This window comes from Muntiacus reevesi, chromosome 1 (assembly GCF_963930625.1).
Source record: "Muntiacus reevesi chromosome 1, mMunRee1.1, whole genome shotgun sequence".
Lineage (NCBI taxonomy): Eukaryota > Metazoa > Chordata > Mammalia > Artiodactyla > Cervidae > Muntiacus > Muntiacus reevesi.
Genome location: NC_089249.1, coordinates 40,051,369 through 40,078,036, shown reverse-complemented (window position 1 = coordinate 40,078,036; position 26,668 = coordinate 40,051,369). Strand labels below are relative to the sequence as shown.

The window sequence follows — 26,668 nt, the reverse complement described above, 5'->3', positions numbered from 1 at the left end:
GATCCCCTGGAGGAGGGCCTGGTAACCCACTCCAGGATTCTTGCCGAGAGAATCCCATGGACAGAGGAGGCTGGTGTACTGCAGTCCAAAGCTTCACAGAGAGTCACATGTGCCTGACTGAGTAAACACACATGCATACACATACACATCTTCCTTTGAAGTGAAATTTTGAGAGCTTTACAGTCATGATTCCTGACTGAGGTTCTAGTTACTATGAATATCTTATTAGGTAGAATTTTTTCTCTTTCTACTTGTCTCTGAAAACGTTAAATCATGATGAGTTTTGCAAGAACTCAGTGTAATATCTTTGAATTTTGCCAGTTAACTTACTTTAAAAGGATGAAAGGCTATAGGTAAACTCTGAAAGTTTGAACTGCTTCTTTTAGCTTCAAAGTTGAGTTTATGTTTGAATTATCCATATACTATTTTTCTTCCTTTTATGTCTATATAAATAAACTATACTTACTTTTCTCAAGATAGAAAATGTCATTTTTGAGGGCTTTGCAATATACACAGGTAAAAAAAATTGTGGTCATAAATTCTTTGCTTTCAGGTAAAACTTAACTGATAAGTAATAAGTAAGTAAGTAAAAGTTATTGTCTACAGATGATAAATATAACAATAGATATTTGTGTGAGGCACAAAAAGTGGGACTCTGTTAGATGGAGGTCAAGGAAACCTTAGAAGAATTGTATTTTAAAGGAAGAATTAGGAGGATATTCTTAGTAAAGGTTATTCAAAATCTCAGAAGTGGGAAAGTAGTATGTTTAGGAGAATATACTTATAATGTGCCTAATAAAGGATATTGTTATCCTGAGCTGCTGCTAAGTTACTTCAGTCATGTCTGACCCTGTGCGACCCCGTAGATGACAGTCCACCAGGCTCCCTCGTCCCTGGGATTCTCCAGGCAAGAACACTGGAGTGGGCTGCCATGTTCTTCTCCAATGCATGAAAGTGAAAAAGTGAGAGTGAAGTCACTCAGTCGTGTCCGACTCTTAGTGACCCCATCGACTGCAGCCTTCCAGGCTCCTCCGTCCATGGAATTTTCCAGGCAAGAGTACTGGAGTGGGGTGCCATTGCCTTCTCCATATCCTGAGCTAGGAGTCTCTAATTTCTCTTTTTACTTTGCTCTACTTTGTATCTCTTTTAAAGGCTTTTATTCCTTTCAACTTTTTATGTTTATAATTACTTGTGTAGAACTTTATAAGCATCCTGCAGTTAGGAATTTTATCTTGTTGATGTATTTGACAACTGTCACATTTTAAAGACAAAACCCTTTTAATTGGGGATAAGACTGCTATTAAAGTTACAAAGTTGCTTTCGACAATGTCTACATTATTATTTAGTAAATATTTGCTTATCGAAAGAACAGAACCCCTTTATTTTAGGTGCCAAAAAAAAGGGAAGGGGGTGGGGAAGATGTTTTAACTCCTTTCATTTACTCATGATAATCCACAGATGTCAGAACTTTTCAGAAAATAATTAGCCATGAAGTTTCAAACCCACTGGATAAATTGTCAAAAGATTTGACACTTTGCATCTGGAAAGTTATAAATAGTGAAATAACTTTCGGAAAAAAAATCTTCAGTTTCATTTATTAAGAAATAGAAAAAAGAAAACACTTTTGCTTACCTATTAGTAAGTTCTTAAAATATAAATCTGAAGGACAAATGTATGCAAATAAATAAGGGTTTGATGAAAAGGTGGAATGACTTAATTTTGTGTTGTTTGTGTGATTGTCTTCTTCCCCGTAAAACTTAAGTGATATAATAGTTGGAAGATTAAAAATATGCAAGCAAATTAAGAAGAAGAAAAAGAAAAGGCAAAGAATTTTCCTAAAACCATTTAGTAATATAGTGAAATGGAATGTATAGTAATTTTGTCTTGGAGCCTGGCCAACTAGTGTCTCGGAGCAGTATTTCTTTCACATAAAATGGTGATACCACCTACCTGGTAGGCTTATTTTGAGGATTAAATGAAATTAGTTATATAAAATGCTTAGCATTTGTTCTTGACATACTTTTCAGATTTGGCTTCAATCAGTTGATGAATCTTTTAGTAAGACATGAATATTTACTAAGAGGCAACCATGTGCAGCTTTAGAGAGCCCTGCAGTACAAGGAGGTATATAGAAAATGACAGTGTTCTTGATTACTGGAGTTAGAACTTTAACAGTGTTTAAAAAGTAACTTAAAAGAGTAAGTTTGATAATGCCACTCCCTAGTAGGAAAAATATACATTCAGAAAAGTAGTTTATTTGCAAAGGTTTGTGAGAGTTCAGATTTAGGACTTACTCATTAAATTAAGATAAAAACAAAAAACAGAAAATACCACTAGAATATTTAAAGGATAAAAATCTTTCAAGGATATTGAATTCACCAGCCTCATCATGATGAAAAAGCAGCCATTTTCTCACATTAGTTATTTATCTTCAAGGTTTATCATAATTCTTCAGACTGTCATTATTGTCAAAGTTAGAAATGAAGTCATTTATTTGGGGGGCTAGGTCCATACAGAATTATCCTGTTTTCTTTTTGTAATTTCAGGGTGCAGTGTGATCCCTCACCACTTATTTACCTGTCGGCTGTGGAACTTGCTGGACATGCTAACTTAAAATTGAGGCAAAACAAAGTGTCAGTTTTCTTCCATAACCCTTCCTGTGACCAGGTTTCTACCCCATAAGGCATAGTGTTGACCATATAAGTTTGTTTAATGATTTTCTGATTCTTTATTTTATTTTGATATTTTGACTACTTTATTGATCTAACGAAGTACTGTTAAGTATAGAAGGGCTTCCTTTTATCTGCTTAACAAAACTATACATGTTTGATATGAATTAACTTCTGTCTAGTTTTATAAAGTATAATAATTTACTTATTTATCTGCTTGATTACAAGATTAGGAGCTAAGGTCCATCTAATTTATCTCAGTGAGTTTTCACCTGGAGTACTTAAAGCTGTACTGTATCATGGTTCTTTAAGATTCCCACATTTGTCAGTGTTCCTTGTCTGTCAGCAAGTGATATTCTTTATTCCTCTGAGCTGGGAATCCCTTAAGTTATAAAAGAGATACTATAATGATTTCCTGTGAAAACCTACAAGGCATCGTTTCTACACTTGAGGTGCAGTCGTCGTTCCCTTTCATAGCTAATTAAAAGAGATAAATATCTCCTGTCTCTGTGGTCATGGTTACAAATTTGATTTATCCAGTTTTATTCTGGAAGGGAGGAAAACAAATTCTTACTGAAACTATGTATGTGAGTTCATAAAAAGTAGAGAGACTCAGTTATGCTACTTTATACAAGATTTAATCATTCTTCTGTTTTTTTTTTTTTCATTCTTCTGTTTTTAAACAAGGCCAATCAGTATATTTAGTATTTTTCTATAGAATTGTGCTTAAAATAACCTGATGGTTTATTAATTTACAACATATATTAAGATCTTTCACAGAATATTTTTTTCTCCTGAATTCTGAGGGTATTGGATCAAGAGACTATTTAAATAATCATTTGTACAAAATATATCTTAAATTAAGAGTTAAAGGTAGATTAAGAAGATAGTGATTTTCTTATATGACCATTAAAAATAAAATGTTAACTGCAATTAGTTAACTACAATGTAAACTAAATTAAACTTCAGTTCTAGGTAATTCTTACTCTCCTGTTCCTAGGGTTAAGTAATCTGCTTAAACAAAGTTGTCTACATTGAACTAATAGAAGAGTGGAATTCCTGACTCATTTTCTTGATACAGTTATGACAGAAGTTGATCACTAGGATGTGTGTATCCATGAACCTCATCTGTATAATAGTTGGGATGTAGTCGAGTCTGACTCTGGGCAACCCTACAGACTGTAGTCTGCCAGGCTCCTCTGTCCATGGGATTCTCCAGGCAAGAATACTGAAGTGTGTTGCCATTCCCTTTTCCAGGGGATCTTCCCCACCCAGGGACCAAACCCACTTCTCTTGTGTCTCCTGCATCAGCAGGTGTGTTCTTTATCACTAGCGTCACCTGGGAAGCCTGATAGTACAATTGGTACAGTTCTTTACTAAGGACTTTTTGGTGTTTGTTAAGGAGACACTCCCCCTCCCCTACCCATACAGCTTCAGTGGCAGGAAGGATCATGATTCATTTTTGTTTCTTAATTCTCATTGCTCTGGACTGCCTACTCACTTTCTACATCTGGTACACTACTTTAATCCTTAAAATTTTATTCACCATTGTGGGGATTTCTCTCACCCCTCTTTTGTGTAGAACTTTTGTTTTCTGTGTGCTGTATCTTTTTATTGACTTACTCTGTCATTAGGAGGAGTGGATCACATTCTCTAGGAGCTTTTTGAGAAAGAGTATATGGGAAATATGTTTTTTGAGATCATGTGTGTCTGAAAATTGCCATTTTATATTTTCATGCTTGATTGATAGTTTGGCTAGGTATACAAGGCTAGGTTGGAAATCATGTTACTTTAGAATTCTAAAGGCACTGCTCCATTATCTTCTTGCTTCTGTTACCACTGAGAAATTTGAGGCCATTCTTATTTTTTTATTTTTTTTCCCTCAGTGGAAGCATGTAGAATCTGTTATTACTTTCTAGGTGTTCTGAAATTTCACTTTAATTCCTTGATATTGGTCTATTTATTATTGTTTCCTGGAATTAATTAATCAGTCCCTTTCAGTTTAGCAGCCGTTGTCTTTTAATCCTGGAATTTTTCTTAAATGGTGACATCTTCTGCTATTCTATCATTCCAAGGTGAATTTTTGGGTAGAGACTCACATTTTTTTCTCTCTTGTTTATGACTTTGTCTTTTTGCTCAGGTAGATTTTTTTTTATCATAAGGTCCTTCTATTGAGTTTTTCTTTCTTTTTTTTAATCATGTTCTTAATTTCTGTTGTGTATTCCTTGCCTGTAGTATTTTATTCTTGACATGAATGCAGCATCTTTTAATATATGTGGATATTAATTTATTTTTGAAGTGTTCTACCTGTGTAGTCTGTTACTTTGTGTTTTATTTTTTGTTTGTTTGTCTTCCATATTAGACTTTTCTTAGTTGTCTTTCTCTTCCTTACCTGACTGTATAATATGTTGTGGCAGAGTAAAAAATTGATTAGAATATCTAAATCTGTCAGTTTTAGACTTCATTATGGGCTCGCCTGGGTGGGCTGTTTTTGGAAAGTTCCCGAGACCTAGGGTCTTGTGTCTTGTGCTTGTTAAATACCCTTAGAAGGTAGTCTTTCATTTTCATACGTGGAGAGTAAGGATGTTATTGCCAGCATTCTGGAAGATTAATGGAGGAAGAGGATTGGGTTGTCTTCAGTGAGCACTCAATCCCTCTCTTTTTCGTATGCTACTCTAAGTTTTTTTAAAAAACCTTTTTATTTTATGTTGGAGTATAGCTGATTAACAATGGTGTGATAGTTTCAGGTGGACAGCAAAGGGACTCGGCCACACCTGTATTCATTCTCCCCCAAACGCCACTCCCGTCCAGGCTGCCACACAACACTGGCTGTGCTCTGCTGTGCTTAAGCTGTGTTCGACCCCCATGGACTGCCACCAGTCTCCTCTCTCACCAGGCTTCTCTGTCCATGGGGATTCTCCAGGCAAGGATACTGGAGTGGGTTGCCATGCCCTCCTCCAGGGGATTTTCCCAACCCAAGGATTGAGCCCAGGTCTCCTGCATTGCAGACAGATTCTTTACCATCTGAGCCACCAGAGAAGCCCAAGAATACGAGAGTGGGTAGCCTATCTCTTCTCCAGGGGATCTTCCTGACCCAGGAATCGAACTGGGGTCTCCTGCACTGCAGGCAGATTCTTTGATAGTTGAGTTACTACTCTCCTTTTAAACTGTGGATGTTGTTTTCAGATCTTTGCTAGGATTGGGGAGAGCAGGCATTCAGTGGAATGTGGTAAGGACATCTAGAGATTTCATTGCTTCACAAACAGCTTTCACTAATCTCTTTTTTAGTCATGCCATCCTACTATTTGCTCCCTTCACTTCAAATTGGTTCCTAACTTATCCCCTATGCAACTTAGAATGTAGTGTTTTGGGAACTGCTTAGTTAGTTGCCAGTGAAAGTGAAGTTGCTCAGTTGTGTCCGACGCTTTGCAACCCCATGAACTGTAGCCTATCAGGCTCCTCTGTCCATGGGATTCTCCAGGCAAGAATGTTGGAGCAGGTTGCCAGTGGTTCTGCTTATTTTCCAGTTCTCAGAAATCTTTGTAGCTATTGTCCCTTTTACTTTTCTCTTTGTTCTTGAGAATTCATGTCTTCAAAAAATACCTCCAGTGTAGGTTAGTGGGATTTGAGTGAGTGAAGTTAGGTGTTTTCAGTTTACCATGTTAATAACCTTCTATTGTTATTTTTAATGTTGATAGTAACCTGTGTACTTAAAGTGTATTAACAAAATTAATAAAAATGTATTTTTACTTAATACAGTGAAGCCATTTGTTTAGATTCCATGGAAGTTTCAACATTCACATATGCAAAGTTTTCTAATGGTGTAATATGTGATATATTAAAAGTATAGTAGTTGACTAAAGTTAATTCTCTTATAGTTCTTTTTCATTACTACTTGTGTGACCCCTGGCAAATGATTTTATTCTATAGTCATAAAATGTTTGAGATTATAGTACCATTATTTTACATGGTCATAGTAAGAGTGAAATGAAAGTGCTAGTTTTACTTAGGAAAAGGGTAAAACATTGAGTAATCATGGTGATGTTTACTTTACATTAGAAATGCCTTTCAAATGTGTTTACTTTTACAAATAAACATTAATTGGGTTTATTAAGACTCACTCTAGCTAAAACAAGTTGATTATAATCTCTGACATTATATAATCAAGCTGTACTCTTTCTTAGTAATATTGAAATTTTTTAAAGTAGATACTATGATTATATCTGTAATTTTCTATAGAGTTTTTTTTTTTTCCCAGAATTCAGCTGTTCTAAGCACATGTTATCTCCTGTATAGTGCCTATAAAAGCACTTTAAAAACTGAAAAATGCTCTACAAAAGATAGTTTTTCCACTTTGGGTTTTGAAGTGCAGAGTTCTTTAAGTTGACAGTTAAAAACTTAGCTGACATATTCTCCTTTCTAGAGAATAAGAGTTGAGATCCTAAAAAATGAAGATTCTTAAAGATGTAGAATTTTCAGGGATTTTTGTGGAAGAAATGAACACATGGGGAATTACCCTGGATATGCGCGAGTGCCTCCTGGTTTATAGTCTATGGGAACTTGAGTAGAATTTGTATCCTGCTGTTGTGTGTAAAGTTGTGTAAATCTTTTAATTATGTTAAATTGGTTAATAGTGCTTGTCAGGTCTACTATATCTTACTTTTCTGTCCATTCTGTTAATTAAAAAAAATTTTTTTTTTTTTATTTTTCAGTGGGCTTTGTCATACATTGATATGAATCAGCCATAGAGTTACACGTATTCCCCATCCCGATCCCCCCTCCCACCTCCCTCATTCTGTTAATTTTTGAGAGTTTGATGTTGAAACTCCAGCTAAAAATCTTCATTTACTTAAAATAATTGTAATATATAGTGGAACTATATGTAACTTATGTTCTGTATTTTCCAAGTCTCTTGTAAATGTGTTATAGTACTTTCATAATTTAAAAAACAAGAAGAGAGAAAGACAAATACCATAAGATAGCACTTACATATGGGCTTTGAAATTTGACACAGATGAACATATCTACAAAACAGAAACAGACTCATAGACATAGAGAACAGACTTGTGGTTGCCAAGGGAGTAGGGTGGGGTGGGGGAGGAATTGGGAGTTTGGAACTAGTAGATGCAGACTCTATTATATAGGGAATGGATAAACAACAAGGTCCTACTGGGTAGCACAGGACACTGTATTCAGTATCCTGTGATAAACCATAATGGAAGAGAATATGAAAAGTTATATATGTGTATGACAGTCACTTTTCTGTACAGTAGAAATTAACACAATGCTGTCAATCAACTATACTTCAATAAAATGCATTTTTTTAAAAATTAAAAAAACAGGGAATTAATTCCAACTCACCAAATATTGAGCAAATAAATACTGTGTTTCACACTATGGAAGTGAGTGGAAAATGAACTAAGTTGTGATTTCTGTCCTATAAGGACTCATACGTAAAGATGTCAATGACAAAAGATGCTGAGTATGTTAGTGGTATGTATAAAAGATCTTGAGAGAGCAAGTACACCTGGTTTGGAGTTTGTACATAGTAAGAGGAAAGGAGAGCAAAAAAAGGATTGTCAGTGATAAAATAATTTAGGTTGAATTATGAATAGGATTTATTGGGTAAACCAGCACATAGTTTCTTGGGGATAAGGAGTGAAACTTTGGCAGTGACACCAGATCTCTGAGTAGCAGCCTGACCATTATTCTGAGTTGTTTACGTGTTGCACAGAAACAAGCACTGTGGGAAGGGATGGACAGAGCTCAAGTAGGCTTAGGCTGAGTGTAGTCTAGAATATATTTTAGCTATTAGCACTTTCATGAAGTTATTTACTCTCTGTTTCCTCAATCACGAATTGGAGATAAACCTATTTGTAGGGTTAGTGTGAGGATAACTAAACAATGTATATAAAACTTACATGAAATCTTGATTTATGTTAATATACTTTACTGTTCCTTTGTCTTCTAAAGCCCCTTGCATGTAGACAATCGATACATTTATTGATTTGACTTAAAGTGTCTTGGGATAATAGAGAGAATACAAATAAATTGGTGGTAAATTGGTTGTAGAGGCTGGAGGAGGATTGGTATAAGGAGGGAACTTAGATTCTGTTTCTTATTTGAAATCTAAATTGGGTGAAAAGGTAGCTCTTATAGCCAATAGCTGTTGGGAAGATCCCCTACAGGAGGGCATTGGCAACCCACTCCAGTGTTCTCACCTGGAGAATCCCCATGGACAGAGGAGCCTGGTGGGCTGCATACAGTCCCTGGTGTCGCAAGGAGTGGGACACAAGTGAGCGACTAAGCACACATAGCCAATAGCCAGCAGCTTAGCTTGCCCTGGAGAGCTTAGATTGAGAAAAACGTGTTTAGTGTTTACATTGGAAAGGTATTTGGCAAGACATAGGAGGTTTAAGGAGTGCGGGGGAGCAACCTACACTTGAAGGGATGTTACATAATGTATATCTCAGTAGAACAAGCTTCCAAAAGAATCTGCTGCTTGAATATCAGCTGCTGTTCATCAGGCAACTCAAAATGTTTTGGTTGTTTGTCTCGCCCCATTAACCTTAGCCACATTCTGGTGCTACAGTAATGTCTGTCCTGTTAGAATCTTTCCCAGTTTAGCAATTTCTTGCTTTGAACAAGTAGATCTGAGGCACCCTCAGAGAATCCATTATATTTTTGAAGAATTAATGTGGCTTGGATCAAGTGTTAATATCAACTTTTCTTCCCCTAATGCAGTACTTAAAGCAGTTTACATTGTCTGGCTATCTCATGGAGGATAAATAAGGACTTTTAAAAAGCAGATTTTTTTTTTTTTAACTTTTATTAGGGACAATTTCAAATGTATACAGAAATAGAATGAATTAATGAGCTCCATGTGCCCATCACTCAGCTTACGCAATCATCAATTTTGGGGGCCAATCTCCTTTTGGCTAATCCCTACCACACCCTTACCAAGTTTTCGTAAATACCTACCTTTAGTGGTGGATAGAGACGAGAGCACAAGGCAGCTAAATTTAGGAAGGTAAACCAAGTCAGAGAAAAGGAAAAGATGGATTTCTTGGCTGATGTGAGTTATCAAGCAAACAGGTTCTTCTGTGCCTTTGTCCTTTTCCTTTTAGTGGTTGGTTAATGCTAAAAACTAATTCTTGTTGTTAATACACCCACTTTCAGACTGAATTTTACCCTTTTGTTCTTCCTATTTGTTTTTTCCCCTGAAGGTGTCTACATTCTTTATTTTTATTTGCTTTTCACCCATGTCAAAATGTTGAGAGGTCTGTGCCAGGGCATGAAATTAAGTTTGCCCTGGGACCAGCCACTCACCTGGAGATGTCTTTGTGACCATCTGGACTACAGACTAGAAGAAATTGTTTTTACCTTTATGGCAGGTTATTCAAAATAAGCTTTGTTGCCATTTTAGCTGTAAAGTCTCTAGTCCTCCCCAGTACTTATTTAAAATTATTGTCAAGAGTCAAAAATCTGATTGCAAGGTTTAACCACTTGGCTAGATTTGAGCACTTTGGAGCTTAGATTCTGTGGGAAAATCTTTAACTAGCTTTCTATAAATTGAAATTGATTATCAGGATTTAAAAAACTTAATTTTCTAGAAATTATAAAAATTGGCACTCTTTTCATGTAAAAAGTACTGTAAAAGAGTTAAAAAAAAAAAGACCTTGAGCAGAGTTTGACTTTTTTTTTTTTTTTTTTTCTGGACTGAAATGGAGGCTTTCTTTCAAGTGAATTCCCTGATGTTTGCTGTGTGTGATTTGGCTCTATCTCTGTAACTGCTAATATGTGGCATGGACTTTAAGCTGTTTGGGATCAGGATGTACCCAAACTCTGTATTGCAAGTCGGGATTCACAGGCATTATGTTACAAAACTGGCTTGCTGCCTTCTGTTTTCTGTGTTCTGAGTAGCTGCATTGTTTGTTGCAGTATATGCACAAGCTGTTGTCAGTGTTGTTTCCTGCAGGCTGACATAGTGGGAGGGGCTTTGTCTGATACATAGCTGAGTTTCCACTGTGTGAGTTCTTGAGTGCACACTGCAGCCATCTTAATTACACTTTAGTGCAACTGAGACAGTGCAGCTGTCTCAAAATGGCTGCTAACCTAGTCTTTGTAGCTGCTTAGGCAGCCACTATGCCCCTGAGGAGACCTGCCACATGCATCAGGACCAGAGGTAAGAACCAATTACTCTTTATCTCTGAACATTTTAATTAAAAATATTTGCATTTTACTAAGTTTATATAGGAAGGTGAACTTGGAGCTTGCTTGCTAAGAAGTTGAAATGTTTGCTGATAGAACCTATAAACCTCTTTTATGGAAACAGTACATAGCATGCTGAGGTCAAAGGTTAAATTCCTGTAATTTCTCACCATCTTATGCTCTGTCATTACCAGAACATTTGATCACCACAGTAGTGCTTTTCTGGCCCTGGTTAACTTCATTGTTTCCTTTTATGTTGGAAAATTCAGTGTGCTTGTTATTTATTTGTAGAAACAAAGCACAGTATATTATCTCAGATTTTTTTTTTTAAAGAAGCCATAAATAAATCTTGTTTTGCACGAAGATTGTGATTTTTTTTAAGTTTGTATGTGTGTATCTGTATGTTTTGGAGGTATTGTTTGATAGCTTTCTGGGAAGAATGTTAATTTTCTGGATATAAATCACAGTTACAAAAATTTAAAAAAATTTTCAACACTGTTACTTTTTTTGTCCTGTGCGTCCCAGTTCTTTATTATTATGCTGCCTCCTCCCGGCCACCCAGTTGTTTCACAGTTTTGATGGGGCTAACTTTTATCATTATATTTTTTGCTTAAATTGACATTCAGATTCAGATTTTGAATTTAGAAATAGCTCACATTTTCTAGGTCTGGATACCCTTTTTCTTTGTATCTAATGTATTCTTATCAACAGGACTGAAGTAAATCTCAGTTTTTTAGTTAATTAAGTGATATTTTGTGTGTCCAGTTTACCTTAGTTAAAATGTGTAGTATACTTAAATTAATGACTCAGTAACTTTGTTAATTTAGTTTCAAAATTTTCAAAAAGCTTTCTTAACGTTGTTTTGAAGTAGAAAACTTTATTGAGATATTGTAAGTCGGTAGTGACCCAGAAAGTAGGAGAATTAAATTTTTGTTATTGTATTATTTCAGATAGCAGAACAGTTATTTATAATTAAAATGCTGATATTTAAGCAGTACTTAAAATTTTTTTTCTAAATGATATAGTGCATCCCTCTATCTTTATAAATAGAGTATTATGAATATATCCCTGACTAATATGACTTAGAACAGTAAGTTTTGGACTTTCTAAATACAGCAGCTTCTAAAAAATAGCAACTTTTTGCATCTTAAATTGTTATGAAGAACCCTAGCATATAAAAGGGATATATGAATGCTGTATTTATTGTATATTTTATAATGTAAACTTATGACATCTCCTTATTATAAACTTACTTAATAAAATGAGAACAATTAGGCTGTTATGATGAAAATGATAGTTAGAAACCAGATCATGTATGACAGTTATGGTCTTTAGGATCTAGGTCACCTATTTGTAGATGTCTAGGTGCTAAGGGACTGTGGAATTCAGCTTGAAAAATACTCTAGAACATATATCCTTTATTTCTTTTCTAATACACAAATTTTCATGAAAGTAGTGTGTAAGACCTATATTTGCATGATTTAACAGTTTAAGATTGCTGCCTTGCCCTGAAATTGTTTTACTTGTTCTTATTTTTATACTTTTTAAGCAACATTTTTGTTTTTCCTAACTTAATCAGTATTTATTTATTCGGTGGCCTAAAATGTATCTGGGATCATTAGCTCAGTTTTATCAACAGCTGCAGTATGTTCGTTTTATGTATTAATTTATTACTTTGTAAAGTTATTAGGACTTTTTTGTGTGCTGTAATGAATTCTCATAATCTGAACATTTCTTTATGTAAATGTACGTATGACCTTGCCTGTGAAAAAGTAAAAGAACTACGAATCCAATATGTGTGACAAATCCAATATATGTGAGTGATTCTATCCATTGTGCATTTCGTTTCAGTAAGGTTTTGCCCTAGAGTATGAAATAGGAAAGTGAATGTGCTGTGACTCTAATCACTCTTATTTTTTTGGCTTCTTATAGTACAAACAGCTCACTGTATTTCAAAAATTGCATATGATGTAAACCAGCTACTTGGTTTTATATTCTTTATTGCTGGAGAGAAACTGGCTAGGTTGAAATTATTGATCAATTTATGTTAACCTTCAGAGTAGGGCCTCAGGGAAATTTTAATGATCCATTCTTCTTGCCTTCTATTGTAGACTATAAAATTTACATCCACCTTACCCTCCACAAGATGAATCCACTGATTATTACTTAGACAAGGGGAAACCCCAATACACTGCGGTTACTCATTTCTAATTCTTTCAGTGCCATGTTGCACTTTTGCAGCTATGAACATAAGCAACTATAAACATAAACTTGACCTCACTGGGATTATTACTTTTAGGATTGGTGACAGTTTTTAAATTTTCTATGCTGAATTCCATGTTGGCTATTATGCTCAATAATTGAGGGCATGGTAAATCTGGGTAATTAAGGTGTTACATTATTATTTTGTCACTTTTTGCCCTCCTCATTTGTTTATCCCTTTTCACAAGCCATTTTGCTAGCATAAACCTTCAAGAGAAATGTTGAGGTAGCAGAAAGAACATTGACCAAGAGTTCAAACCTATATTTGAATTATACTTTTGCTACCTTTTTCTTGGCTAACTTTTACATTTTCTGACTCTCATTTCCTTATCTATGAAATGGAGGAAAAAATCCTATCTATTTGGCAAGGATATGTTGGCAATTTACATAATGTTTTTGAATAATATCAGAAAATACTCCACAAATATCTGGTATGCTAACTTTCCTGTAGTACTTGAATGCTCTTCAGTTTCTTTTCTCAGATGTCAATACTATATCAAATACAGTTGGATCAGGGAATGTGTTCTGTTTAGAAAGAATGGGAATTTTCTCATAGAACTCATGTTCAGAAGTGGTAACTAACACCATTATATCCACCTGATAATTGATATATTCACATTTGTACTCCTGGGTCCTCTCTGTTGAAGAAATTAGCCTTCCTTTGCTGTATGTGGGTAGTGGCAGATGTATTTATTAAGTCAAGCCAGTATAGAATGTTGTCATTGCAGGATTAGAGTAGGAGAAATGTTTGGTTCCAGTCTGGCTGAGTAGTCCACATATGCGGTGAGAAAATAACTTTTTCTAAAGAGATAACTTGAATTTAGGGCCTAAAGAGTTTTATATGTTTCAGTACAGATGAGAGTCCTTACAGTATAGTTCTCTTTCGGTGGCCACAAACTGGCAGTGAGCAGACTGCTTTAATGTTTTAACCGTTGCTATATTTCTCTAACACTTAAAGTTGTCAGATTTTACACAAAAATCTGCTTGTCTCATCTTTTAGAAAATAGAATATTGGGTAGTACTAGAAATGTATTTTGCTTGAGAAAAATAATCTGTCTACAGTTGAGTACATAAACTCCTTCAGATAGGGCCTCCTCCTCACAGCTGGTCCTCTTCATTGATTCACATTACCTTCTAGACTCCGGTGAGCTGTTCGTTTTAAATCCCTATCCTGCTTACTTCACAGATTGTTGGCGGTCGTTAATACCTAAAATACAGCTTCTCATCCAGAAGAAAGTAAACATAAGTAAAATCTAACCTACTTCATGTGGTAGAAGACATAGCATATGTAAAATCAGCTTACTCTTTAGAAGATACGGCACATTGTCTTGTCCTGGATTTTATATTAGAGTACCATGGTTACTGATTGAAGGAGATCTACTGACTTCAGCAAAAAGTGACATTCATTTGAAAGCAAAGTAGTTAAAAAAGTACAAACTAGGAACATTTAAGTTCCTCAAAGTCTTTTAATGTGATAATAAATTCTCTTTACATGTTATCACTGTATTAAATCTATCACTATATTTATTTGTTATATCACTGTTGATGTTTTAAATGATGATATTGAATAGAAAATGTTAAATTATATTCACGATGCACAATTTACTGAACAGGTAAATGGAATGAACTTTATCAAAGAGTTTTGCTTAAATTGATTAAGAAATATTAGCACTTAAAATGAGTAAGTTCCTAATAGAAAGTTCTCTTCACTGTACTAGACTAGATAATTTCAGAGGTTATTATATATACTTGTTTTTGTTAATATTTCACTTCCATGTATAAAAGATTTACCATCTCAACTATGTGAAGGCTTCCTTGATAATCCATGAAACATGGTAGTGTATAATTGTGATCTGATGGGAATTTGAATTCCACATTTTCCAGAGTAAGCCGGCTTCTTAGTGTTCATGTAATGCCATGACATTGGTAACTCCAGTGATGTGCTAGAAGAATGTTACTCATTTTTAGAAAGTGAGTTTCAAGTTAGAAAGCTTTAGGGAAAATTGAAAATCCAGTTAACTTGCACAGGAAACATTGATTGACTCCCTTGTTTTCCCACTTCTTACACTCCTGAAAGAGAAAGTGATTTGGAAGAAAGCGTAAAGTTTATTCACATAAGGGATTGTTAATAAATTGCTCTAGTTAGAACTTCCACTGAGTGTTCTCTATTAGTAATTTGTAATAGTCTGTTATTGGACATTAATGTGTAAATACGGAAATGATGAAAATAGTGCTTACTCAATAAATCTTTGAGTTTAATGAGAAGGGGGAGTTTAACATCAGAAAAAAAAGTCTAGAGTTGCTTCTGCATCTTCTTGAGGGCATCTGCCTTCTCTGCTGAAGTAAACCAGACAGTACTGCCCCGTGGAGTCATCTGACTGATGCTTTTTTTTTTTTTTTTTTGCTGACATACAAGCACCATGGCATGCAGAGCGGAAAGTATTAGTGCAGAAGTCAGGAAGTGATTGTTTTGGTGCTGCTCGTGAGTAGTTGCGTAGTTTGGATAAATTATTTAGGCTCTAGATGCCATTTTGTGACCATTAAATGAGGAAGGTGGTTGGACTATAGGTAAGAATACGAACTTTAGAATCAAACAGGGTCAAGGTGATTCATGTTCTTCCACTCATTTGTTAGAATAGTGCTCAGAGTGTCAATATAATGCCTATTTATAGTAAGTGCTCAATTGGTCCTATGCGTTATTTTTTATGAGATGGAGGCTATTTGCTTATTTTCAGAATTTCAGTTTTCTTAAAAATGGGGATAAAGTAGCATATAGAGTTGATACTGGGATTTAAATGGGTAAGACAAAGTACCTAGTGTAGTGTTTGATACAAATAAAGTATGAGTAAGATTGGTTGGTTGTTCCTCACAAGGTTCTCTCCAGCATGAATTGTTTTGCTCTGTGTTTCTTTTTTTAATCATTATGAAATTGAGAGGTCTGGGGTACTAGGTACTCTAGAAAAGGGTTTAGGGAGAGAGGATTGTAAGGGCCCTGGCTGATACACAGTAACGATGCCCAAGAGCAATGTGTTTAAATCTCAAATTGAAGACCTTCAAGAGCCGGAAGGGGACAAAACAAAGAGTTTTTATTTGTGCTAGGGTAGCATGATAGAGTGAAACAAAAATGTACTGTGAATTGATCAGTTGAATCAACAAATTTAATAAGTATTTATTATGCTCCTCTTAATTTGCCAGGCACTGTTTTGATGACTGTAATACAAGATCCCTTGCTCTCAAGGAGTTTACATTGGGGCAGGGAAAAAAGGAACATAGAATTAAATATGAGACGCTCAACTGAAGATGCTGGAGGTGGAATGCGGTAGTGACTAGCTAGGTGAACCCTACTCAAAATGTGTTCTGTGAGTCAGTTCACGGTCAGTTATCAGTTCATCTGCTCCTGGTCCTCCATTAGATAACTAAAATTAAGAATGTCTAGAAAATTTTACATCAATCTAAGAAAATAATTTTATATCAGATCAAAGAATAAAAGTCATATTTTATATGCTTCCCTCACCCCCCAGATAACTCATCTTCATTGTGTTTTACAAGAGTACTAATCTGTAATGGATTGGAAATAAAACTTTGATTCTTTACCATTGTTAGTTTGAGAAACATTGTTTCTCAGTGTTTCTCAACTTTAATTTAGTGTGGTAATTTCCATTCTTGGCACTTAGGTAAGCAGGCTGCAGAAATTTTGAGCTTCTTATGATTAATTAATTCATTGTCAGGATTAATTTATTTCTCTAAATATTGTTATTGACATTATATTTTATGCTGGACTAAAGGACTTTAGGTCCTTTGATTTTAAGTACATTTATTCAAAGAGTTGGGTGTATAAAGTAGAAACAGAGAGGGAGGAACCAAAATTAAAACTGGAATGAATACAATACTTAGCTGATTTCCGACTCTGAGATTTTATGATCAGTTGTTCTTTTGGTATAAAATCTTTCCTCCCACCACGTGTTAACTTGCACGGTGTCTACTATATGAAGTCACACGATCTTATATATTTGTCCCTGTCCTTTCATCTGATGCCGGTGGAGCACAGATCCTAAGAAGAGAATATAGTTGTTGAGGAAATCTACTACTGCTTATCAGAGATAATGTAGGTAGCATTTAGGATTATCCACATATTAGAAGTCTACCAATTCCTGTTTTTATATAGCTTTATCATTTCCTTATTTAGAGCCTTATTTATTGCACAGTAGGGATAATTTAAGACCTATGTTTTAAGACAACTGAACATAAGATTAAAAAATAAGGAACATATTTTGGATAACCCTTAGCATAGTAAATGGACTTCCCTGGTGGCTCAGATGGTAAAGAATCTACCTGCAGTGCGGGAGACCTGGGTTCAATCCCTGGGTCAGGAAGATCCCTTGGAGAAGGGAATGGCAATCCATTCCCGTATTCTTTCTTGCCTAGAGAATTACAGGGACAGAGGCTATGTAGTCCATCGTGTCAGAGTCAGACATGACTTGAGCGATTAACACTTTCATAGATAATGACTCAATTCTTACCCAGTCAGATCTGATCCATTAAAACAATACATAAGTGATTTAGGTTCAAAAAGAATATGCCACACAAAATATGTTCTTGTGTAGATACTTGTTATATAACATGCCTGAGTGTTGATATTGAGTGCATACTTTTGTAGTATTCACCAGTGGTAAATATGTCGAATAATTTAAACATCATAATAGTGACACTTGAAGATGTATTATCTTACTATCTGGTAAAACATAAAGCAATATGATTCTAAGAACATGTCTATTTAATGATCATTTACTATTTAAATGATTAATTAAATTTTGAAGGCAGTTGTAGAGTAGAATAAGGACAGCTTTTAGCTAATATGAATTATAATTTATATTTTTAATGGTTGTTAGAATAGCAATCATTGGATTTATGTAATCATGTTGGTCTATGCCACAAATTAAGGCTTTTGAATATCTCGGGGGGTTAAAAATATTTTTGATGTAGTGGGGTTAGAATTTCAGTTATATAAGAACTCTAAGTTGGTTTTTTTTATTACCTGGATTTTAATCATGTTAGTAAACAAATAACTGGATATATTCTAGAACCAGTCAGTGCCTGTTGGGGAACAAGTGGGGGAGGGTTCACTCGGCAGTATTCTTCAGTTTGGTCATGAAGTGAGGACTGCTTTATGTAAATTGTTCTTACTGGCGCCAGCTAGCTGTAACTGCAGTCTGGCTGTGCTAGGGCAGCAAATAATATGTGTCATGGATTTTCTGTTTGGAATGTATAAGAATGCAGCCTTTTGGACTGAAAGAACAGAGTTGATGTATTAGGAGTACTGAGACCTCCACAATTGCCAGTGAATAAGTGAAGTAGTGAGAAGCTATAAGCCTTTTAAGTTTCTGTTCTGCTTTTATAGATTTGTACCTATTGATACTATTGGGTAATATGTGGGAGGTACTTAGCTGCACACAGTTGCTGCAGACTTAATAGTTGGCAGCATAGAAAGCTATACAAAAGAATTCTGATTCTAGGCATCTTCACTTGCAACAGTCCTTTGGAAGATGTACGTTGAGTGTTCTGTGAGCTTCACTGACATGCTGTCTGATGTTTTCTGGCTTTTGAGGTTGATGGGATATTTGCTGCACAAACTACACAACAGATGTGAACCACTGAAAGGAGCTTTAATATGTAGCCAGTCTACTGTATTCCTATTTTTTTTTTAATGAATATGTACCAAACAAGAAATAATTTAGGCTCAAAAAAAGCTGATCTAGAAATCTGCATGAGCTTTTATGGTTATACAAATGAACTGAGTAGCAGTGGTTAACAGAAGAGGAAGTCTTTTTCACAGTATCAAGCTGCCCACAGGTAAGAGATTCAGGTCCTTCTTCTATGATAGCTTTTCTCCCTCCCCTACCTCCTCAGGCCTTATATCTGCCTCTCACCTTTGGGAGGTTTTTTTTTTTGTTTTTAGTTTATTAATACCAGGATTACTAGATTGTTTAATGTTAATTTTCAGGAGATTCTAAATGTCATACTTGGATTTGATTTCTTAAAAATATTTTCATCTTCTCTAATTTATCTCAGGTTTAAATTGACATTAACAGTAGGCTTCATATATGAGTATTATTCATGCATACAATATGTTCTTATTACATGGAAATCAGTTTTAGGTCTCTTCATTATAGTTCTGTTACTGTGTTCTCAGTTGTAGTGACACCAACTGGTACATGAAGAGCGATGACTTTTTGTAACCTTACTAAACATGAAGTTTTAGTTTAAGTGTACCCCTTTAACCTCAAAATCAGAATGCTTGTGTTTTCACAAGTGACTCATTAACATACATTAGATAATGTATGTTTATACATATAACATGGTCAAGTGTTCCCTACCCCCTTTATCATTTCCATTTCCACATATTTAAATTCATCACCATTTTATGAAGTGAATTTAAGAATCTAAAACTAACAAGAATGTATTAATTAGAAATTCTGTTGAGTCTAATATTTTATTTCTTAAGCTCGGTGAAAGGTACATGAGCATTTATTTTTTTTTTTTTTGTATGTCTGAAAAATTGCATGCAAAAAATCTCATTGAAAAAAAATAAAGAACTATATAAAATAATGAATATGGTAACCATTATTGTAAGTCGGGCGTAACAGAGGCAACTCAGCACGCATGAAAAGATACGAAGATTTATGTTTATAAAGAAATGCATACTGATGATATATCATTATTGTTGTTCAGTTGCTAAGTCTTGTCAGACTCTTTGTGACACCATGGATTGCAGCATGCCAGGCTCTCCTGTCCTTTACTCTTTCATACTGTATCAGTATGGCCAATGATAAGATATATTACAGATTGATATAACAGTTTTAGAGGGATGAGAGTGGAGAGGTAAGAAAGTTGAATGAAGCTAAGAGGGGGCAGTGAGGCTAGTTTAGAGAAATGGAAGGAAGGAATTAGAGTAGGCAGTTCTCTGCCTTTGCATTCTTTTCTGGGAGTTAAATAGCAGGTTCTTTCTGCAACCTGAAAGTGCTGGTTTTAGTTGGGACTTCAGTTCTCTAGATGAAAGGTAGTTGGTCCTTTATTACTGAGTAGTTGAATACTTAAAATCTAGAGGTCAACTGTGATAAAAGGCACACTCATGTTTCAGGGGCCCGAACTATTTCCCGTTGCCCTTTGACTGTATTGCTTGGGATTTTAAAAATGATTGTATTAATATATGTTCTCTTGAAGTATAAAAATGTATATTTGTGGATATATTTCCTCTAAGTAAAGAGTTTCACTAGAATTGGAGAAATAGTGATAGTAGAAATATATCAATTTTGAATAGTGTGCTTGAGGTTCAGTGGAAGAATGAGGCTGGATATGTTCTCTTGGTGTAGAGAGCACAGCTGGGAAATGTTTTCAGACTTCTCTTTGAGGCAGTGTTTGGGAGAATGTTGGGCTAGGAAGACAGTGGAGACAGACTGGTTTATATATGTATATAGATAAAGAGGCAAGGAGTTGTTAGACCAAAACAGAGGCATTTATTGATTACTGTTAGAGTTAGGGGTCAAGGCAAAGAAAGATGATGGAAAACAGGAGTATTCTGTCTATAAAGAAAAAAACCTAAAAAGAGGCACATAAGACAAAAATAAAGGCCATGAGCATAATAAAGATGTGCAATCTTCGAGAATGTTAAGCTTGAGTTTGCATGATTCAAAAATCTAGGGAATGAAATCTGAAGTTTTAGTTTTGGTGTTCCTCTTAGGCAACAAAACTTTTGTTTAGCAAGCAGTGTAGACTTACAAAATCTTCGAAATGAAATGGACGTGAGTGATCTAGTAGTTCTAACATCACACCTTGCACTGGAGTCTACTGTTTGTTAATTCTGACAGGTAATTTCTGACAGGTAGTTATCTGGCTTCTGCATCTACATTTCTAATGACAGAAAAGAAAGGCTCTAATTTTATAAGGCAGTTCCTTCTTTTGTTGGACATCCAAAACAATGAACGCTTGCAGATTTTGAGACAAAATTGGCTTTTCATTGTTTTGTTCCTGCCCTCTACCTTGTGTCTGTCTCTTTCTCTGTGTATCTCTCTATTTTTTACATGACAAATCTGCACTATTTAAAGAAAGCCATTAAAATTCTCTTGTGTTTTCTAGGCTAAATATTCACCATTTTTCTAACGTTTGCTCATTGTTCTAGGTCTTTCTTTAGCCTGGTCATCCTCTTGTTTATTCTATTGTTTTTAAAAGTCTCTTTTATCTGTTATGCTCATAAGTAAATACATTACTAAAAAGAATGTTCTTTTTTTCTGACAGTGTACTTCTGTTATCTAGTTTTAAGTTTGCATTGACATTTTTGGCAGCCACTTCCCACTGCTGAATTTTATTGAGTTTGCAATAAGTTAAAATCCCTTAGTCTTTTTCATGTATTCCATTGATAACGTGTAATATACTTAAATATTTGAACCAAGTGTATTATCTTATAATTATATTTTCTTCTTGATTTCTAATGTGGTTTATTATGCTTTCTTTTGATTTTCCTTGCTTGTTTCCCCCCCTTTCGGAAGTCTTTCAAAGAGCTGGTTTTGGATTTCATTGATTGCTTGCTGTTTTATTGAGTTTCCCATGATAATGTTCAATTTTTATTGTAGTTACTTTCTTTGGGTTTATAACTTTTACTTGCATTTTTGAGTTTGTGCTTCTTTATTTTATTTTATTTTTTAATATTTTATTTATTTACTTGGCTGTGCCCGTCTTAGTTGCATGTGGAATCTTTAGTTGCAGCATGTGGGACCTAGCTCCCTGACCAGGGATCACACCCAGGCCCCCTGCGTTGCAGGCACGGAGTCTTAGCCGCTGGACTACCAGGGAAGTCCCTGTGCTGCTTTAGTAGTGTATGCATTTAGATTTTCTCCTGAGTGTCATTTTAGTTGAATTCCCTGGGTGGTATTTTGTTAATACTTTTTGTTTATATTACCACTGAGTCCTCCTTAATCCAAAGTTTTAAAAAAAAATTTATGAGGCGATAACTTTCCCTCTCATTTCATTATTGTTTATCTAACTGTATTAAGTTATGGCTAGAGAATGTGGCCTTGTGTGAATTTTTTTAGGGGGGTAGTCTTTGAATTTATTAATATTTCCTTGTCACCACATGCACAGTCAATATTAATGTATGTTGATTTTTGTTCATAAAAATTTGTATTCTGTGTTTTTTTGATATACAATTCTATTTACTTTTCTATTGAGTGACTTCATTTCTTCACTTCAGCATGTTAATTGAGAAATGCATTTTTAATATTGTTTTTCTCATCTGTAGAGTTTAGAAAGAGGTGTGTCTGTCTTTCTGGATTTATTAGTTTTTCCTTGAATTTTAAAAAATATATTTTTGGTGTATGTGATTTGAAGTGGTATTATTTAGGTATATCAGACATACTGTTTCTAGTGGATTGTACCTTTTATTAATTAGAAATATCTTTTTTGTTCCATTACTGGATTTTAAATTTGAATTTTTTTTTATATGTTACATGTGGGTTTTATACATTATACTTCTTTTTTGTTTGGCATTTGCCTCATGTATCATTTTTACCTATTTTCAACCTTTCTATGCTATTTTATTAAAAGGTAATATATAGCACATATTTGATGATATTTTTGTCCTTTTACCCAGTTTGAAGCCTAGGTAACTTTTAGATTGATAATTTTCTTTATTCCTTTGTTCCCTATTCCACAATCTTAAAGTCCATTAATTCCCATTTTGTAATTATCTTATATTTTGTTCCAGAATATTTGTTTTAAAGATGGTCGGTCCTCAATTATTTTAGCCTGCTCATGAGTTTTACTTCTTTTGTGGAGCATTGCTATTTCCCTTATCTGAGTTTCTTCTAGGGTCTTTTGCTGTCTTCTATCTGTAAGTATATCTTTATATGATTATGTTAGCAATAATCTATTAACTCAGTCTTTGCTCACAAGTAGTACTTTTATTTTTTCTATCCTTGTTGATTTTCTGGCAATAGGATTCTAGGCTAAAAATAACTTTCCCCCTGACTTTGGGGATATTGTTGTTTTATTTTAGCATTTAGTATTGCTGATGACAAGTCTGATGTCAGTTTAATTTTTATTCCTTTGTAGTTAAAATGATTTTTTAAAAAATTCTGAGTTATTAGTATTTCTTCATATGGGTTTTCTGAAATCTCAACATAGTATGTCTAAGTGTTAAAAGTTTTAATTTAGTCTCTTTTGGTAATTAGTAGACCTTTTTCTTTGGAAAACTTTTTTTAGGTCTGTGAAATTTTTTTCTTACTTTTCTCCTTTTTTTCCCTCAGTTCTTTTTTTCTATAATTCCTCTTGGATGAAAGTTGTTGCTTCTGGGTATGTCCGTCATGTCTCTTAGCTTTCTGTTTGTCCTTTGTATCATCCCTACCTCCCCCTGCCCTGACAGTTTTAATTGACTGTACTCGTCTCTGTGCTTGAGAGTTCCTGCTTTGTTTTGGGTGTGTGCTGACCCAGGTGACTGAGGGGGCTTTTGCCAGCTGCTGATGGCAGAAGCTGGGGATGCGCGTTTTCAGTGGGAGCCTCCCCCTGTCTCTTCCGGAGCTCAGTGTCTGTGGGTCACCACCCTGTCTGCGTTCACAAATGCCGCGTCACTGCTGCCTTGGTTCAGCATTGGCATGAAAGAGATTGGGAAAAGTGGAATGAGCTTAACTGTTAAGATAAATCACACAAATATGTTGTCATTTGAAAACTGAAACTGGTATATGAGGTCTAAGTAAAAGTTTGTATTTATGTTGTTGTCTTCTCCTCAAGGGAACTGCTGTAAGTAGTTTGGCATTTATCTGTCCAGACTTCAAAATATCACTTACATGCATATATCAATGTTTATATTTATAAAATAAATATAAAATAAATATAAAATAAATATATTATTTTGCATTTTAAAGCATCATTGCATAAAATTTGGAATACTTATTAACTACTTAAATGTCTAAGAATTTTCTATTTATGTCCTCATTAATCTCCATAACATTTTTATGAAGGCAGGCATTATAATAGTCTCAGTTTCATAGATGAAGATACTGAGGCAAGGAGAGGAGAAGTCTCATGGACAGGTAATTTAAGAAGGAAATGATCATACCTGTATTCAAAGGGGTATGTCTGACTTCAAAGTTTGTACTGTTAAGTATGTTGAATTCTAAAGCTACTTGTTGTATACGTAATATTCACATCAATAAGAATATCTACTGTGTTCTTAATTTCTTATTGTTCTTTATTCTTTAGTGGATCTTCCAGTACTTTTTAACTATTAGGGATTGATTTTTAATTTGTTTGTTTGCTATTATAGTACAGCAGTAGATATCCTGATACATTACCTTTTAAAAAGATATTACATATTATTAGTAATACTTAAGATGGATATCTCAAAGTATCTTTGGTGTGTGAAAGTGAAAGTGGCTCAGTCTTGTCTGACTCCTTGGGACCCCATGGACTGTAGCCCACCAGGCTCCTCTGTCCATGAAATTCTCAAGGCAAGAACACTGGAGTGTGTTGCTGTTCCCTTTTCTAGGGGATCTTCCCGACCCAGGGGTCTAACCTGGGTCTGTTGCTCTGCAGGCAGACTCTACTATGTGAACCACCAGGGAAGCCCTTTGGTGTGTCAAAGTGATACACAGTTCTGCTTATTTGCCCCTGAAAATAGCTGTGACACTGAAGTCTTATATCAGCAGTGTATGATGCTACTCATTGCTGTACGTTATCGCTAACAATATTTTTTTTTCCATTTATTTGTATTAGTTGGAGGCTAATTACTTTGCAATATTGTAGTGGTTTTTGTCATACATTGACATGAATCAGCCATGGATTTACATGTATTCCCCATCCCGATCTCCCCTCCCACCTCCCTCTCCACCCGATCCCTCTGGGTCTTTCCAGTGCACCAGGCCCGAGCACTTGTCTCATGCATCCAACCTGGGCTGGTGATGCTAAGAGTATTCTTTACCATCTGAGCCACCACGAAGCCCAAGTAGTTGCCAATCTGATGTAAACAAAGTATTTTCTCTTACTTTTGTCTTTTTCTGATTATTATCGAAGTTGAATAGTTTTTCTTATGTTCCTTTCATGAATTGCTTATTTGATTTTTTTTTTGTCCTTTTGAGTTTTTTGTCTTTTTTACTCACTAATAGATACTCTCTTATTCTGGTACTAATCATATTAGCACTATGCTTTTTTTTTTTTTGAACTGGGGACTGCTGTGGTACTGCAGTTGTGCAGTAGGCCCGCCTCCCATCCCCAGGTGACAAGCTCTGCCTATTTGGTGGTGCAGCCACTAGGCTGGCAGGCTGCTGCCCACTGATTGGCATGCCCCTGGCGTGAGGCACCCCAGCACAGTACAGTGTCCTCCCCGAGATTGGCGCCCACGGAAGATGGGCAGGTGGAGGAGCGGAGGAAGGAGGCCTAGCGCCCGAGAAGGGCTGGGATGCGAGCCCACTATGCTTTTCAGCTTTAAAGTGTTTCTGGAGAACAGCATTGAAACAAGTACACTATCAAGGGTGAAACAGATCACCAGCCCCGGTTGGATACATGAGACAAGTACTCAGGGCTGGTGCACTGGGAAGACCCAGAGGGATCGGATGGGGAGGGAGGCAGTAGAGGGGATCGGGATGGGGAACACATGTAAATCCATGGCTGATTCATGTCAATGTATGGCAAAACCCACTACAATATTGTAAAGGAATTAGCCTCCAACTAAAAAGATAAATGAAAAAAAATAATCTGTGATTAAGAAAGCGCTAGAGTACTAACACTGACTAAACAATTTAGTTTAGAATTTTAAAAAGTGAAAGTGAAGTCGCTCAGTCGTGTTCAACTCTTTGCGACCCCGTGGACTGTAGCCCACCAGGCTCCTCCGTCCATGGGATTCTCCAGGCAAGAATTCTCCAGGCAAGAATACTGGAGTGGGTTGCCATTTCCTTCTCCAAAGTAAATGGTAAATAAAGTGTTTCTCAAAACTTGTGGTTACTTGTTACTTTTCTAAGTGCCTTTGATATTGTCTACATTGAGTCATATACCCAGCATAGTTCTAATATTTCACATCCTTTCATAGTTTTGTCAGTCTTTTTCTTATATGTTGATGTTTCTAGATACTTTTTTTCTTGCTATTCTGAGTTAAATGTTTTCTTCTTTATATCTTCTCTGAGGTCTTACTCTTTTTGTTAAGATTTCTAGAACAATAAATGTATGAATATAGTACCACACTTTTTGTTTCTGCCTTTTATGGAAATATCTGTGATGTTTTACTACTAAATATGAAGTTTTCTGTTGGTTTGAAGTTGCCATTATCAGCTAAGCAAGCAGTCTTTATGTTCTTAATTTTCATTTTTACCTGTGAATGAGCCAGGGAACATACTCAATGCCTTTTCAGTTTCTGTTGAAAAATGACAGTTAATTTTTAGGTTGTTAATACATATCTGAATATGCTTAATTTTTAAGTTATTAGAGGTATTTAAAATGTTTAAAATGTGCAATTTAGGATAGAAAACTATTTTCATTTAGTAGTT

At 35.2% G+C, this 26,668-nt stretch overlaps 1 protein-coding gene across 6 annotated transcripts in view; it reads left to right on the top strand.

Moving 5' to 3' along the window:
• ATF7IP (activating transcription factor 7 interacting protein) overlaps positions 1-26,668 on the top strand; it is a 109,997-nt gene that overhangs the window by 7,852 nt on the left and 75,477 nt on the right. For 3 of the 6 annotated variants that reach the window (XM_065940968.1, XM_065940991.1, XM_065940997.1), the window contains exon 1: positions 10,545-10,854. The exons of 1 other annotated variant lie outside the window; for it this stretch is intronic. In XM_065940968.1, the coding sequence (XP_065797040.1) occupies positions 10,838-10,854 (17 nt within the window). In that variant the 5' untranslated portion in view covers positions 10,545-10,837. Of the gene's footprint in view, positions 1-10,544; positions 10,855-18,761; positions 18,993-26,668 lie in introns of those variants that run through there. 2 more of the 6 variants (XM_065940962.1, XM_065940984.1) reach the window with 2 other exon arrangements.